General features: G+C 41.2%; 1 protein-coding gene across 1 annotated transcript; it reads left to right on the forward strand.

The window, feature by feature from the left end:
* Positions 1–6880: 6880 nt before the first annotated feature.
* LOC122728816 (paralemmin-1-like) lies at positions 6881–9546 on the forward strand. Its single transcript, XM_043967577.1, is given in 5 exon segments — positions 6881–7539; positions 8262–8323; positions 8767–8978; positions 9311–9368; positions 9371–9546. Coding segments are annotated over 5 exon segments (1167 nt in total).
* Positions 9547–14215: the final 4669 nt, after the last annotated feature.

The following is a 14215-nucleotide window of genomic DNA, read 5'->3' on the forward strand; positions in this document are numbered from 1 at the left end:
CCTCCTCTAATTTCCGCTCCCCAGCCCCCACTAGTTAGAAATCATTCCTTCCTTCCAAGGGATACTGGAGCCAGCTTGAACTGGTTTGTGACAGTCTATTTTCAAATTTTCAGTGTGAACATCTACAATATCAGAAATTCATAAATGCTGCAAATCAGAGATTAATTTGTTGTTTGTTTAGATTTGAGAAAGTGATGGAGAAAATGTCAATAATGAAGAGTAAATGTAAAAGTCTGTCCTAACAGAAAGCTGGTTGTTACACTTTAACAGCATATCCCCCTTTCTTCTCAATCTCATGTCCTTCCCTCTATTTGACACCTCCCACTTACTTAGAACCTTTTAATTTACATTATATTTATTTGTGTATGTTTCTTATCTTTTGACTATATTGTCAACTCCTTTTAGATTGTGACTATGTCAATTTTCATCATCTTTATGTCTCTAGCACTTTACACATGGCAACACTTGATAAATATTGTTGAAATTACTTAAATATAATGATCAAATTAACATGGCAACCACCCAAGTGCCATTTCACCTTTATAATTCAATTGCACATAATTTATTAAGCATTTCCTATGTGCAAGCTACTGTACTAGGAAAAAAAGACAACAAACAAAACTATCCCTTTTCTCAAAGATCGTACAAATTCTACCAAGGCAGATACATTATGTACAAAGATAACAACATACAATTTAATCTGAGGAGGAAGTGAACACTAAGAACTAGTAAATTCAGGGAATGCTACATGGAAAAAGTGCCACCTGAACTGAGCCTTAGAGATTCCAGGGCTGGAAATGAGAAGGAAATGAATTCCAGGAATGAGCCATGACTTGGGCAGATGAATGGAGGCAGGAGATGGAATGAATCTTGCTTGCATCTATGTACAGTTTTACAGGGATTTATCTGCCTTAAGCTTGGCGTGAACCAAGTGGAAGTCATCATCTCCTCTCCTGTAACCCCCCACCCCCAAACCCGAAATATTCTGCTCTCCCCCTAACCTCTACTTCTGGAGACTGGCACCACCCTCCTCACAGCCACCCAGACTTGAAGTCCTCAATAAACATGAAATACTAGAAGAATTCCAGAGAAAAGAGTGGAGAGAGATCAGGAGTCAGCTCAGTCAAAGAAGGCCTCATGTAGGAACTGGGACTTAAGCTAGAACTTAAAAAACAACAACAACAAAATACTAGGAATTATGTAAATGGAAAGTCTGAAGATGTAGAGGCTGTGAAAACAACAGTGACAGATTCAAAAGACATCAGAGAGAAAAGAAAATTGACAAAATACTTTTGGAGGCAGTGGGTAAGAAGAAGTTAAGTTTGAAAGACCTTTGCTTCAAGGCTCTGAGCCTTAGGAATAGAGGATATATTCATGCCTTTCGTAGTAAAGAAAAAAAAAATGCAAAGGGGTACTTATTTCAGAGGATACATAGCAGATGTGGTGAACTTGATCCTGCTACTTCAAGAGCAAATATAAAATCCTGTTTTTTTAAAGCCCTCCATAACCTTGTCTCTCCTTACCTTTGCAGTCTTCTTCCACCTTACCCCTTTCTCACCAATAATCCAGTCAAACTGGCCTCTTTTCTGTTCCTCACACTAGACGCTGTATCTCCTGACTCCTGGCATTTTCAGTGGCTATCTCCCATGCTTGGAACTTTCTTCCCGACATCTCTGCCTCCTAAATTCCCTGCCTTCCTTTGAATCTCAGCTAAAGTCCCATCTTCTACAAGAAGCCCTCCCCCATTACCTTAACACTAGTGCCTTCCTATCTTTGGGGGGCAGCTAGGTGATACAGTGGATAGAGTGCTGGGCCTGGAGTCAGAAGACTCATCTTCCTGAGTTCAAATCCGGATCCAGACACTTACTAGCTGTGTGACCCTGGGCAAATCATTTAACCCTGCTTGCCTTACTTCCTCATCTGTAAAATGAGTGCGAGAAGAAAATGGCAAACCCTTCCAGTCTCTTTGCCAAGCAAACCCCCAATGGGCTCACAAAGAGTCAGGCTCAGCTGAAACTACTAAATAACAATACCTACATTGATTGTATCTATCTTGTCTGAACAAAGTTGTTTGTATTGCTCCTTGAGAGCAGCAATTGCCATTTTATCTTTCTGTATCCCCAGTGGCTTAATTAATCACTTAATTAATAACTGACTGAATTCGAGATACAGTGACCGATGGGTTGTGGCTGGATTGGCCTTTAACTCATACTCTTAGTCTTCTATGTCTTTGCTCTCCTCTTTGTTCCCCAGACCTAAAGGTAGCTCCTGCAAACAAAGTTATTACCTGGAATCCTGAATGGCAAGAACAATGTCTTAGTCTTATGACTAAGAGTAGGAGGAAATTGTTTTCTTGTATGGATGGTTACTTTCCTGGCACTGAAATGTGTTCCTACCAATTACTTCAAGCAAAAGCTAGAAAAAAGGCTTGGGGAGGGGAAGTTAGATATAGTGTATTACTGTAGTTTTTAAAATGCTAATTAATTTGCTAACAGCTCTCAGGGTACAAAAATAAAAAATGTGGGTTGGATTTAAAAAAAAAAAAAGATAGTCCTGCCCACAGTTTGGCAAGAATCACATCCCAAAAGGGAAGTGATAACCAATTCTGCATTGACTAACTATAATGATGAAGGAATTTTACTTAGTGAGAAAAATAATCATGTCCGGAAACATGGATTGAATTATTTCAAACAAATTGCATACCTTCTGTAAATGTTTAAATAGGAATATATGTAACTAAAGATGTACAGATACACAAACTGCCCTTTGTAATGTAAACATGATTGCTTTTTTTTCCACACCCTTGAATTATCTGTGGCTGTTATTAGAATATGAGCATGCCTCATTATTCCCAGAAGTACTTAGTTGGCAGGGGACAATGACACCATAAAGCAATCCAATCTTTAGGGCTGCATAACAGAAATGAATTTACCACTTAAACAAAATATACACGTAAAAATATTTTTAAAAATTTTTGCTCACTCAGTTGCACATAAAGTATTTCCAGAAATTTCTTATCAAATGACTGTCTTTTGTCCTTTTTTGTGTCCCCAGCACTTAGCATAGTGACTGGCACAGAGTAGGCACTTGATCAATGTTTATTCACTGACTAACTTCTTCCAATAACATTTTATTTTTTAAAAAATGATTTCATTGGTGTAGAGAACTCTCAATGAAGAAAAGCCTCTATCAATGCAGATATTCAATTTATACTCTTTAAGTCTTCCCTGGAGCACTGGCAAGTTGCCAGTGTCACACGGTCTGAATCTGTCAAAGGTGGTTCCAGGTCATCTTCTCCCTGAGGTCTCTGCTGGCAGGTATCTACTATGCCACACTGACTCCTAATAATAAATGACTAGTGGGGCAGCTAGGTGGTGCAGTGGATAAAGCACCAGCCCTGGATTCAGGAAGATCTGAGTTCAAATCCAGCCTCAGACACTTGACACTTACTAGTTGTGTGACCCTGGGCAAGTCACTTAACCCCCATTGCCCCATGCAAAATAAAACAAACAAACATAAATAAATGACTAGTGACAAAACCTACCAAGGCATCTTTTTCCGTGAGATAAAACAATATGAGTATCAAGCATAGAATAGGCTGTATTTTACCTACACAGAAAATGCATAACATATACAAAGGACTCTGAGAAGCTTATAAATAAAGACAGAAATCTACAGCACTAAGATAATCCATTAGATTCTCCACAGAAGAGAGAGTCGATGAGAGGAAACCTTGAATGAATACTCTCCTTTCACCTCAGACCTGCACAGTATGAGCAACAACAGGCCTGCTGAAAAAGTCCAGATCCTTTACTCTCTCCATGTTTGTCCTTCAGTTCCAGGTGATCTATTGGTGGTCTTCCTTTAAGCAGGGATCTTCACTACCAAAGACTCTGTGGATAGTTTTAAGGTTCTGTGAACTTTGGGAAAAATACATCTTTATTTCAATATAATTGGTTCCTTGGTAATCATATATTTTATTTTATGTATCTACATGTTAACTCCAAATAATAACCAGTATAATAACTATTTGGCCTAATTATTAAGGGTTTATTTTATTTTATTATTTTTTTTTAAATACTGAGTGGTATTCAACATGATTAAAGGCCTACTGGGGGAAAAGGCATTTAGAAAGAGAAAAAACAAGAATGAAAATGACATTCCTTGTATCACTGGGAATCTTTACTGGCAATGGAGACTTACTTCAAAGGGTTGTTATTATAACTGATATGTTTTCATGGGCTAGGGACTAGACTTCTAAAGACACTAGTACAGGAAATTCTCAGGTAAGGGAACACTCTACTAATGCAGATACTCTCTGCCAACCTTTTCTGGAACTCAGTCATAGAGATGTGTGTCAGAGGTAAGACCTGAAGTCAGATCTTTCTGGCTTTGAAGCCAGCTCTCTGTCCATGTTGCCATATTGTGTCTCAGATCTCATGAGCATATTAATATTTTGAAGTGAAACACACACATACACAAAATCTTCATGGGACCTCAATTTTTAATATGCTTTAATTTATTCATTCAACAAGCATTTTAAAGCACTTAGTTATATACAAGGCTCGAGGGGCACAAAGGGAGAGGCAATTAGGGGAAGCTAGGTAGTGTAGAGTAGATAGAGTGCCTGTTCTGGAGTCAGGAAGACTCATCTTTCCTGAGTCTAAATCTGGCCTCAGACACTTTACTAGCTGTGTGACCCTGGGCAAGTCACCTAACCCTGTTTGCCTCATTTCCTCATCTGTAAAATGAGCTAGACAAGGAAATGGTAAAGCATTCCAGTATCTTTAGTAAGAAAATGCCAAATGGGGTCATGAAGAGTCTGATATGACTGAAACAACTGAAGGGGACAGAAAGACAAAAAATAGCACAGTACTTGACCTCAGGTATCTTTTATTATTACATTGCAGAGAAATAAGAGAAATGCAGAACAGGAAAAACAAAATACACATGTAAGACAGGAAAGGGGCAGCTAGGTGGTACAGTGGATAGAGTACCTGTCCTCAAGTCAGGAAGACTCACCTTCCCGAGTTCAAATCCAGACTCAGACACTTACTAGCTGTATGACCCTGGGTAAGACACTTAAGTTTTTCTCAGTTACCTCATCTGTAAAATGAGCTGGAGAAGGAAATGGCAAAATACTCTAATATCTCTGCCAAAAAAATACTAAATGAGATTAAGGAGAGTCAGACAGGACTGAAATGACTGAACAAGAAGAGAAAATCAATGGAGACTTAAGCAAAAGGTAAAGGGCAGATTTCAATATATAAAGATGGTCTTCAGATGGACAGCAGATATTAACAAGAATAGTTCAATTGCATATGAAGAGACCAGTGAAGCAATGAACTTAAATAGGTGACACAGATAATATTCATACTTTTGTCCTTACACACAAAATATTTTACGCAGAACTGATCAAAACCTGATTGCCCTAAGTCAATATGGAGGGGCTTATTCTGGAAAGCTGCTTTTTTGATCCAGGGAGGATGGTCAAACAGGAGCCTCTCCCAATTCCTTCCTGAAGGTAAAAAACAACTTCTCCCAATTCTAAATTAAGGATCATTATCATACTAAAACAGCTCCGTAGCACTTTAGCTGAAAGGACCAAGGTAATACTCCAGCTGAGGATATTATAGAACCAACCAGCCAAGCCAATGACAGAAGACAGAAGAGAGTGCTAGATGGGGCAGTGGGGCTGGTGTCAAGAAGATCTGAGTTCAAATCCAGCCTCACCCACTTGTTAACTGTGTGACCCTACACAAATCACTTAACCTCTGTCTGCCTAAGCTTCTTCAACTATAAAATGGAGATAATAATAGCACCTACCTCATAGGATTGTTGTGAGGATCAAATAAGGTAAGATTTGTAAAGTGCTTACTTAGCACAGTACAATACTTGTTCCCTTCCCACCCTCATCAAAGAGTGATCCCAGCAGGGTGGAGAGGATCAATCCCTCCAACAGAAACACTGTGCCTGCCTTGCCCAACCTACCTAACAGTAGCCCTGTGGCAGAGCAGATTCCCCAGTACCTTCTGACAGCGGCCATGCAGAAGCAGGTGGCTGGCTGGCACAGGCTGGCAGCAGCAGCACAATAGCAGAGCTGAGAGAAACCATGCCCTGCAGAGAGCCAGCACTGGCTGAACAAGCTCACCAACAACCACAGAAAACTCTGGAGAGACAGAGGACATCAGAGGCCCTAATGCTCCAGAGTTGTGAGTTGCTTTAGGCACCTGGGTTCCCTACATTTGGGCCTCTCTGGGTTTTGTTTTGTTTTGTTTTTTTTTTAATTTTTTTTTTTTTGGTGAGGCAATGAGGGTTAAGTGACTTGCCCAGGGTCATACAGCTAGTGTCAAGTGTCTGAGGCTAGATTTGAACTCAGGTCCTCCTGAATCCAAGGCCGGTGCTTTATCCAGTGAGCCATCTAGCTGCCCCTGGGGCCTCTCTGTTTTAAGTTCATATCTCCTCTTATGTCCTCCCCAACTCTGGGCATACTTAGAGATAATGTATACCTGGAGCTGGGAGAAATCTTGCTAATTACTGTTTTTGCTATGCTGTTTGAATAAATGCTTTTGCTAAAGAATTGAGCCTGCTGCTAGTTTGTTAAGGGAAAGACTACTGGAGGGGCCCCCAGAGCTAATGTTAGCTAACTACAGGATTGCCCCGTAGCACCCTGAAACTCATAGTTGCCACTCCATGGAGACCCAATCTGCCTTTTCCAAGCACAAACTGGACAAATGAGCCTGATTGGGGGAATAGGATTACACACACAATTTTGATATAAAGTAATTTATGAGAAGAGGACACCTGCAACTGGAGCTATTAAGATAGGCTTTCCCTCATCCTCCTCCTGCCAGCCTCAGACACCCAGACTGTGGGAACCATGGAAGTTTCTGTAGAGACCACCTTCCAACAGGAAAGGCTGCAGGCCATTGTGGAGAAAAGAAAGAGGCAAAGCAAAATTGAGAAAAAACGGCAGCAATTGGAAGATGATAGGCGGCAGCTGCAGCATTTAAGGTCCAAGGCCCTTCAGGAGAGATGGCTGCTAGAGGGGGGCCCCTCCACCAATTCCCAGGAGGATGAGGTGATGAAGAAGCAGATGCAAGATGATGAACAGAAAATCAAACAGTTGGAGGATTCTATCCTGAGGTTGGAGACTGAGCTAGAGATCCTGGAGACGGGTGACTTGGTCCCAGCTACCAGAGAGAATGTGGTGGTGTCAGCCCAGGCCCCGGCCCCAAACCCCGTGAAGAAAGAGAAGATTATTAATTCCCAGAAGGCCCCAGTAGCCTCACCCAGAGAGAAGAAGGTCACCAGCAGCCCCATGAAGATGGTGGAAGGCACCGAGATGATGAAGGCAGCCATGTACTTTGTGGAGACAACTGTGGAAAAGGATAGGGTGACTGGAGAGACCAAAGTTCTGTTCAGCACCACCCTGCCCCGTCAGGAGCCCTTTCTGCAGGGGATGAAGGTGTATGAGGACCAAATGAAAGTGGTCCATGCAGTGGATGCCACCACAGAGAATGGTATTCACCAGTTGAGGTAGATATGGAAATTTATTTTGATTTGGGGACCCTGCCTTTGGGTTGAGATTAAAAAGCCTTAGGCCCTCAGGGTTTTTTCTGTGTGAGGGGCTGGTGCCCCTCCCCCTCCACTTCAGCTGAGCCAAAAAAGCCCCGTGGGCTTTTCAAGATGCCAGGTCAGCTGGCTGGGGGTGGGGGGGAAGCCCCAGCTCCCTACGTCCTGAGGGGAGCTGCCCCGGAGATCCCAGGCTTGTCCTGCCAGGCCCTAGCATAGCCCATGCAGAGGTCCCAGGCATGCAGGAGGGGGCACGGGCCCCTTGACCCCCACCGGGCACAGCTCTAGTGCAGCCGTCGGATTAGCTTGGCATGTTCAGGGGCACAGAGAGCTTGAGGTTTGAGAGGAGAGAAGGAGCATATATACAGGGGGCTAGCAAGACAGTGAAGGGGGGAATGCCAGAGGACTAGAAGGATGCAGGGAGGCCGGAATATTGAGAGGACGGACAGAAGGGGGGCTGCTATAAGGACGCTAAGGAGACTGAGGCTGTGTAAAGAGAGGGGCTGACTGAGAAGGAGAAAAGGCTAAGAGCAAGGAAGAAGAATGCCAGAGACATGGAGAGGTCGGTGAGAAAGGGACGCTAGAGATGCCAGGGGATTGGCAACAGAGGTGAGGACGCTAAGGGGCTTTTCAGGGGGGTCGACAAAGTGAAAGGGGCTTGGAGTTAGAAAGTGAAAATGAAGCAGGGAAGTTGGAGTGAAGGAGAAAAAGAGTGAAAATGAGAGAAAACTGGAGCTAAGGCAAGAAGGCAACAGTCCTTAGATTAAAAGCAAACAGTATAATTTGCATTTTTTTTTTTTTGGTGAGGCAATTGGGGTTAAGTGACTTGCCTAGGGTCACACAGCTAGTAAGTGCTAAGTGTCTGAGGTTGGATTTGAACTCAGGTCCTCTTGACTTCAGGGCCAGTGCTCTATCCACTGCACCACCTAGCTTCCCCCAATAATTTGCATTTCTTAACCCTTATCGTTTACATTGATTTTTATAAATAAATTCTGCTTTGATTATTTAATTAAGAGGCTTCTTAATTGTTTGCTTATCAATTTGAGAGCAGTGTGGAGAAATTTTTAAATGGCCCATATTAAATTAATAGCAGTCAGAAAGCCAGTCAGTCAAAAGTCCCCACATCAGTCCCCAGTCAGATTAGTCCCCCCAAATTAGGCCAGTAAGTTAAAATATTTTTACACAGATGAGCTATTCACAAAGCAGATGAGGTGATGCTGAGTGAAGTGATGGTGACAGCAGCCCCTGAGGCCCGAGGGACCCCTGAGGTGGCCACGTCCATGCCCCAGCAGGAGATTACCAGAATCCAGGCACAGCCAGGTGAGTCCTCGGGCACTGAGGCAAGCCAGGAACAGTCAGTCTCCATGATCTTCATGAGCTACCAGAAGGTGGAAGATGAGACTGTAAGGGATAAAATTCTAGCTAGTCTGTCTAAAATATCTAATGAGTGGTCGCCAATAAATTATAAGCTTTAGCAAGAGTTAGACTTTTAAGCATTTATTAAGGAGAATAAGAATTTGGTAAAGAGAGAGAGAGAAAGGCCTAGATTCATCTGTCTATCAAAAGGAGAGGGCATTTCTAGCTCTGCTCTCCGCCAGAGTCCTCATGAAAGACTGTGAGAGAGTCCGCCTCTCCCCCTCTTCCTCCCACAAGCAAACATCACTTCCTTTCTCTTCATGGCGGAGTTTTGCTACAGTAAGTCTCCAGAAGGTGGCATCATTCCAGTCATTACAAGGCCAAGACCAAGAAAGTCCTGGGCTTACAGCACACCATCAAGGCCGAGCTAGATGTGATCCTGGGAGTGCCCAGGAACCATCAGCCACTGCCACCACCACTGCCCCAGACACCAAGGAAGAGAACCAGTTTGGGGAGAAGGCCGGCCTCCGAACCCTGCCAGTAGATGTCACAGCCAGCGCAGACAAAGACCTGGAGATGAAGAAACAGCGTTGTCAATGTTGTTCTGTAATGTGAGGCCCCCCCCCCCCCCCCAGGGCCTGTCGTCCTCTGGCCCCGACATCTGAGCCATCTCTGTGCTGTGCCCTTGCTGGCCATACTGCCAAGGCCCAGCATCTTCACACACACCTCAGACAGACAATAGACACATGCACACCCCAGATTTAATTGACATGAAAATCTCTTTATGAAACAAATAAAATATACCCATACCTGTTTAAAAAAAAAAAGATAGGCTTCCTATTGGAAGTTCCTATAAAAATTGAGTCTTCAAGGAAGTTAGAGGTTCTTTGAGGTGAAAATGAGAAGAAAGTGAATTCTAAACATAAGGAGTCTTTGCACAGGCACAGAGACAAAAGAAGAAATGCTACTGTCAGGAAACAAAAAGTAGGTCAGATTGACTGGAACAGAGATTAAGTAGAGAATAATGCATAAGAAGCCTGGAAATGAATGCTGGAGCCAGAAAGAAAAAGGCTTTGAAAACCAGAGGAGTTTGCATTTGATCTAGGAGTCAAGAGGGAGCCATGGAAGCTTCATGAGCAGGGGGTGACAAAGAATCATAGAACCACTGAGAAACCTGCCTTTTAGGAATATCATGTTGGAAATACTGTGGTAGATGGATAGATTAACGGGAGAAACTGGAAGCAGAGAGTCTAAACAGAAGCCCGTTATCACAGCCTGGGGAGAGGTGAATGAGGACCTGACAAAGTGATGGCTGTGTGAGCAGAGAAAAGAGGATATGCATAAGAGATAATTTAAAGATAGAATCTTCGAGACTTGGCAACTGGTTAGATATGAGGGGGTGAAGGAGAAGGAAGAACTGAGGGTAATTCTGTGATCAATATGGGTGGCTGGAAAGATTATTTGTGCATTCAGAGTCAAATCTACTTCATAGGTTACTCAAGCCAGAGTAAATTTAACAATTTATAATTAAAAAAAAAAACATTAGACATTTCTGTAAGGTTTTACAGTTTTAAAAGGGTTCTCCTCAGCATAATCTCATGAGGCAGGTAGTTCAAGTGTATATTTCTCTTCATTTGACAAATGGAAACAGCCTTTGAAAGGCAAAATGACTTATTCTATATAAGTTAGCATCAGATTTGAAATGTGATTCCAGACCTCTCAACTTCAAATCAAGAAGTCTTTCCAAGAGTATCATCTACCTATATTAGTATGTTGAAGTGATTTTCTTCAAAAAATGGTTTTCCTCAAAGGGATGCCCATCAATTGGCTAAACAAGCTGTGGTATATGACTGTGATGAAATATTATTGTGCTATAAGGAATGTCAAGCAGGATAGTTTCAGAAAAACCTGTGTAAGGGGCTAAGATTCTAGCTATACTATCTAAAATCTAATGAGTGGTCACCAATAAATTATAAGCTTTAGCAAGAGTATTTAAGTATTTATTAAAGAGCATTAGGATCAGAGAGAAAGGTAAAAATCTAACTATTCCTAAGAGACCCTATCATCCAACCCGCCATGGTGAGGTCAGGAACCAAAAGAGGAGGAACCCCTCCGCCATCGTCCGCTTCCTACTTCGTGTCCTCCTCCCAGGAATGGGAGGCTCCTCAAGTTGATTGGCTGGTAGCTTTGATAGACAGTAACCACGAGCAAATGTCACTTCCTGACCCCAAGGAACTGACCACATGGCTTGCTCTCAGATGCCTTCTCCTCATGGCGGAGCTTTCCTACAATAGCTCTCCAGCACGCGGCGTCATTCCAATTGTTACACCTGGAAAGACTTACATGAACTGATGCAAAGTGAAATAAGCAGAACCAGGAGAATGTTGTACATAGTAACAGCAATATTGTGTGTGACTTAGCTATTCCCAGCAATACAACGATCCAAAGCAATCACAAAGTACTAATGAATGGTGAAGCATAGTATCTGCCTCTAGAGAAAGAACCGATATTGTCTGAATACAGACTGAAGCATGCTATTTTTCACTTTTTTTCTTTCATTCTTTTTTTGAGTCTTCTTATACAAAATGACTAATATTGAACTATTTTACAGGACTGTACATGTATAAAACCTATATATGCTTACTGTCTCAGAGAGGGGTGAAAGGAGGAATAGAATTTGGAACTCAAAATTTCTTAAAAAAATGTTTAAAAATTGTTTAAACATAATTGGGGGAAATAAAACATTATATTAAAATTTATACACTGGCAAACAGACTATTGTAATATAAATGGAAAGAACAACAATAAAAACTTCAAATGATGTGTCATGAAAAAATGGTTTTCTATCTGATTTATATTTTATGTAACCTAGGTAACACAAGAACACAAGAATAACAATGGATCAGAAAATAAATTATATTTATGAGAAGTCTTGAGATTTACAATGTGTTTTCCCTCAGAAATGCCCTGTGAAACTGATAGTACAAATACTTTTATCTCCATTTTATGGATGAAGAAACTGAGAAATGGAGAGGTCTCAATTTGTCCGAGGTTATACAACTAGTGTTAGGGAGAACTGAAACCTAGATCATCTGTCTTGGGTCCTATTACACAACATTGCCTCATAGGGAAAAAAAAGCATATTTGACCATTGGTAAACTCCCAGAAAATTACAACATTACAGCTAACTAAGTGGCACATCTGTTTCTCCTCAAAAGTAAAGCTATGAAAAAAGAAACTAAAAATAATCACTGAGGTATGAAATTTTAGAAATTGGATATTTTCAGTTAGCTGTTACCTTATGCATAAGATATGTTATTTTTCTTGCTCAAAATATACATGTGAGAATGTAATAGAACAAGAGAATGAAGAAAGGCCAGTTCAACAGGAAATATTTGCATTTTACTTTCTAATTATATATAATCAGGCACCCTTCAATAATATACTATTACATGTAAAAAGAGTTTTTACATGAAATCATACCATTACACATTTACGTTCAACTAAGCCTTCAGTACAATCCAAATATCTTTCTATTCATCTCTTAGTAACTGTTATAACTACCACAACCACTATTTCTTCTAATCCTCTCTTCTAGAGCTTCATTTCCCTCCATTTTCAATAGAAGACCCCACACATTCCCTCAATTTTTCTCTTTACTCCCTGTGCCCTCAGCCATCCTATGTTCCTTCCTCCAGTCTCAAAGAATGCAAAAACCCTCTTTCCATGTCAAAGCTAAACCTTCTTCTCTTTTAATGGGGGTGGGGCATGGGAATTGACCAATGATGGCACAGTCCATAGAGCATGCTCAAATTTGTCTTTCCAGAGAGGTTATATACAACATGCACAGATATTCTCTGACTTAATGAACTTACTTCTGTTTATGAGTGATTAAGGGGCTGGTCCTATGTGGTGACTAAGAGTTGTCCCATTGGGCTGATGACTCATGAGTTGCTGATCTGGAAACCCTTTTATATAAAGGGGAAATCTGTTGGTGTGTGTGTGTGTGTGTGTGTGTGTGTGTGTGTGTGTGTGTGTGTGTGTGTGTGTGTGTAGATATGTGTTTCCCCTTTTGGCATCAAACAGGACAGAACTACTAAGAGCTTCTTGGTAAAGAAAAGGGCAGTGGTCAAGGGTGATTCCAATCAGCCATTCATTATGTATCAGTGAGTACATGTTGTCTTTCTTTTGTGTTTATTCCTTATTTGTTTCAGGCAAATTGATATTCTAACAGGGGAGAGACAAGGAATTGGGAAAGCTATTAAATGTTCCACTGGCAACTAGAGTTGAAAGTGCACCAGAGAAGTAGTGATTGGTAAAAGAGGAATTGTCTGCAGACCAAAGAGAAGATGGTCCCCTTCAGGGATTATGACTCCTCACCCACCAGAGAACAGAAAACTATCTATGGACTCCATAAAGACACCAATTCTAACTAAAACAGAGAGCTGTACCTAAGGAGAACCTCACTAGGGGTCCATGAAGAGAGAAAAGAACTTACAGGGTATGGAGTTGGGTGGTAGCCTAGGCCACACAGTAGCAGGGTCAAGTGAAAGATTTTTAAGCATGCAAGAGGTCTAGCCATGTTTCTTACTGAATTCCATTATTTTATGTAATTCCTTAGGTTATCGTTATAGCATTAAATCTGTTGATCAGTTTGGGAAATAGCATTTCGACTATATTGTCATGGCCCAGTATGAACATTAAATGTCTTTCTGCCTACTCAGGTCATGTTTAATTATATGAAAATTGTTTTACAGTTGTAGAGGCAGCAAAGTTTCATAGATAGAGATCCAGCCTCAAAGCTAAGAAAACCTGGGTTCAGATCCTGCCTCTGATTTATATGTGATCCTGGGCAAGTTGCATAATCTCTCTATGTAATGGTCTAAGACTATAAGTTGCAGAGAAAGGATCAATCTGCTTTCATGGAGGAAGTTTCCTTGCACTGTAATTCTCTATGCCAATGAAATCAGAAGCCCAGGCTCCCTATGTCAGTCTGTCTTAGTAGATTAACAACCAAATATTAGCTATATTTTGTTATAATAAAATCTAATGTGCCTCTGCTGATAAAAGTATTCCTATTCACAGATACATGTATGTATAGATGTATACATGTGTGTATGTCTACATGTAACGTAGGTATAGATATAAATGATATAGCATTGGCTATAAATAGAAATCTTCATACTATGCTCCCTAGACCCTTTTTTTGCTCCTGTGATGCTTACTGTCAGCAAACTATGGCCTGAAAGTCAAATCCAGCTCACCTTATTTACAAATAAAAAAT

The sequence above is a fragment of the Dromiciops gliroides genome, chromosome 5 (assembly GCF_019393635.1).
Source record: "Dromiciops gliroides isolate mDroGli1 chromosome 5, mDroGli1.pri, whole genome shotgun sequence".
Classification (NCBI taxonomy): Eukaryota; Metazoa; Chordata; class Mammalia; order Microbiotheria; family Microbiotheriidae; genus Dromiciops; species Dromiciops gliroides.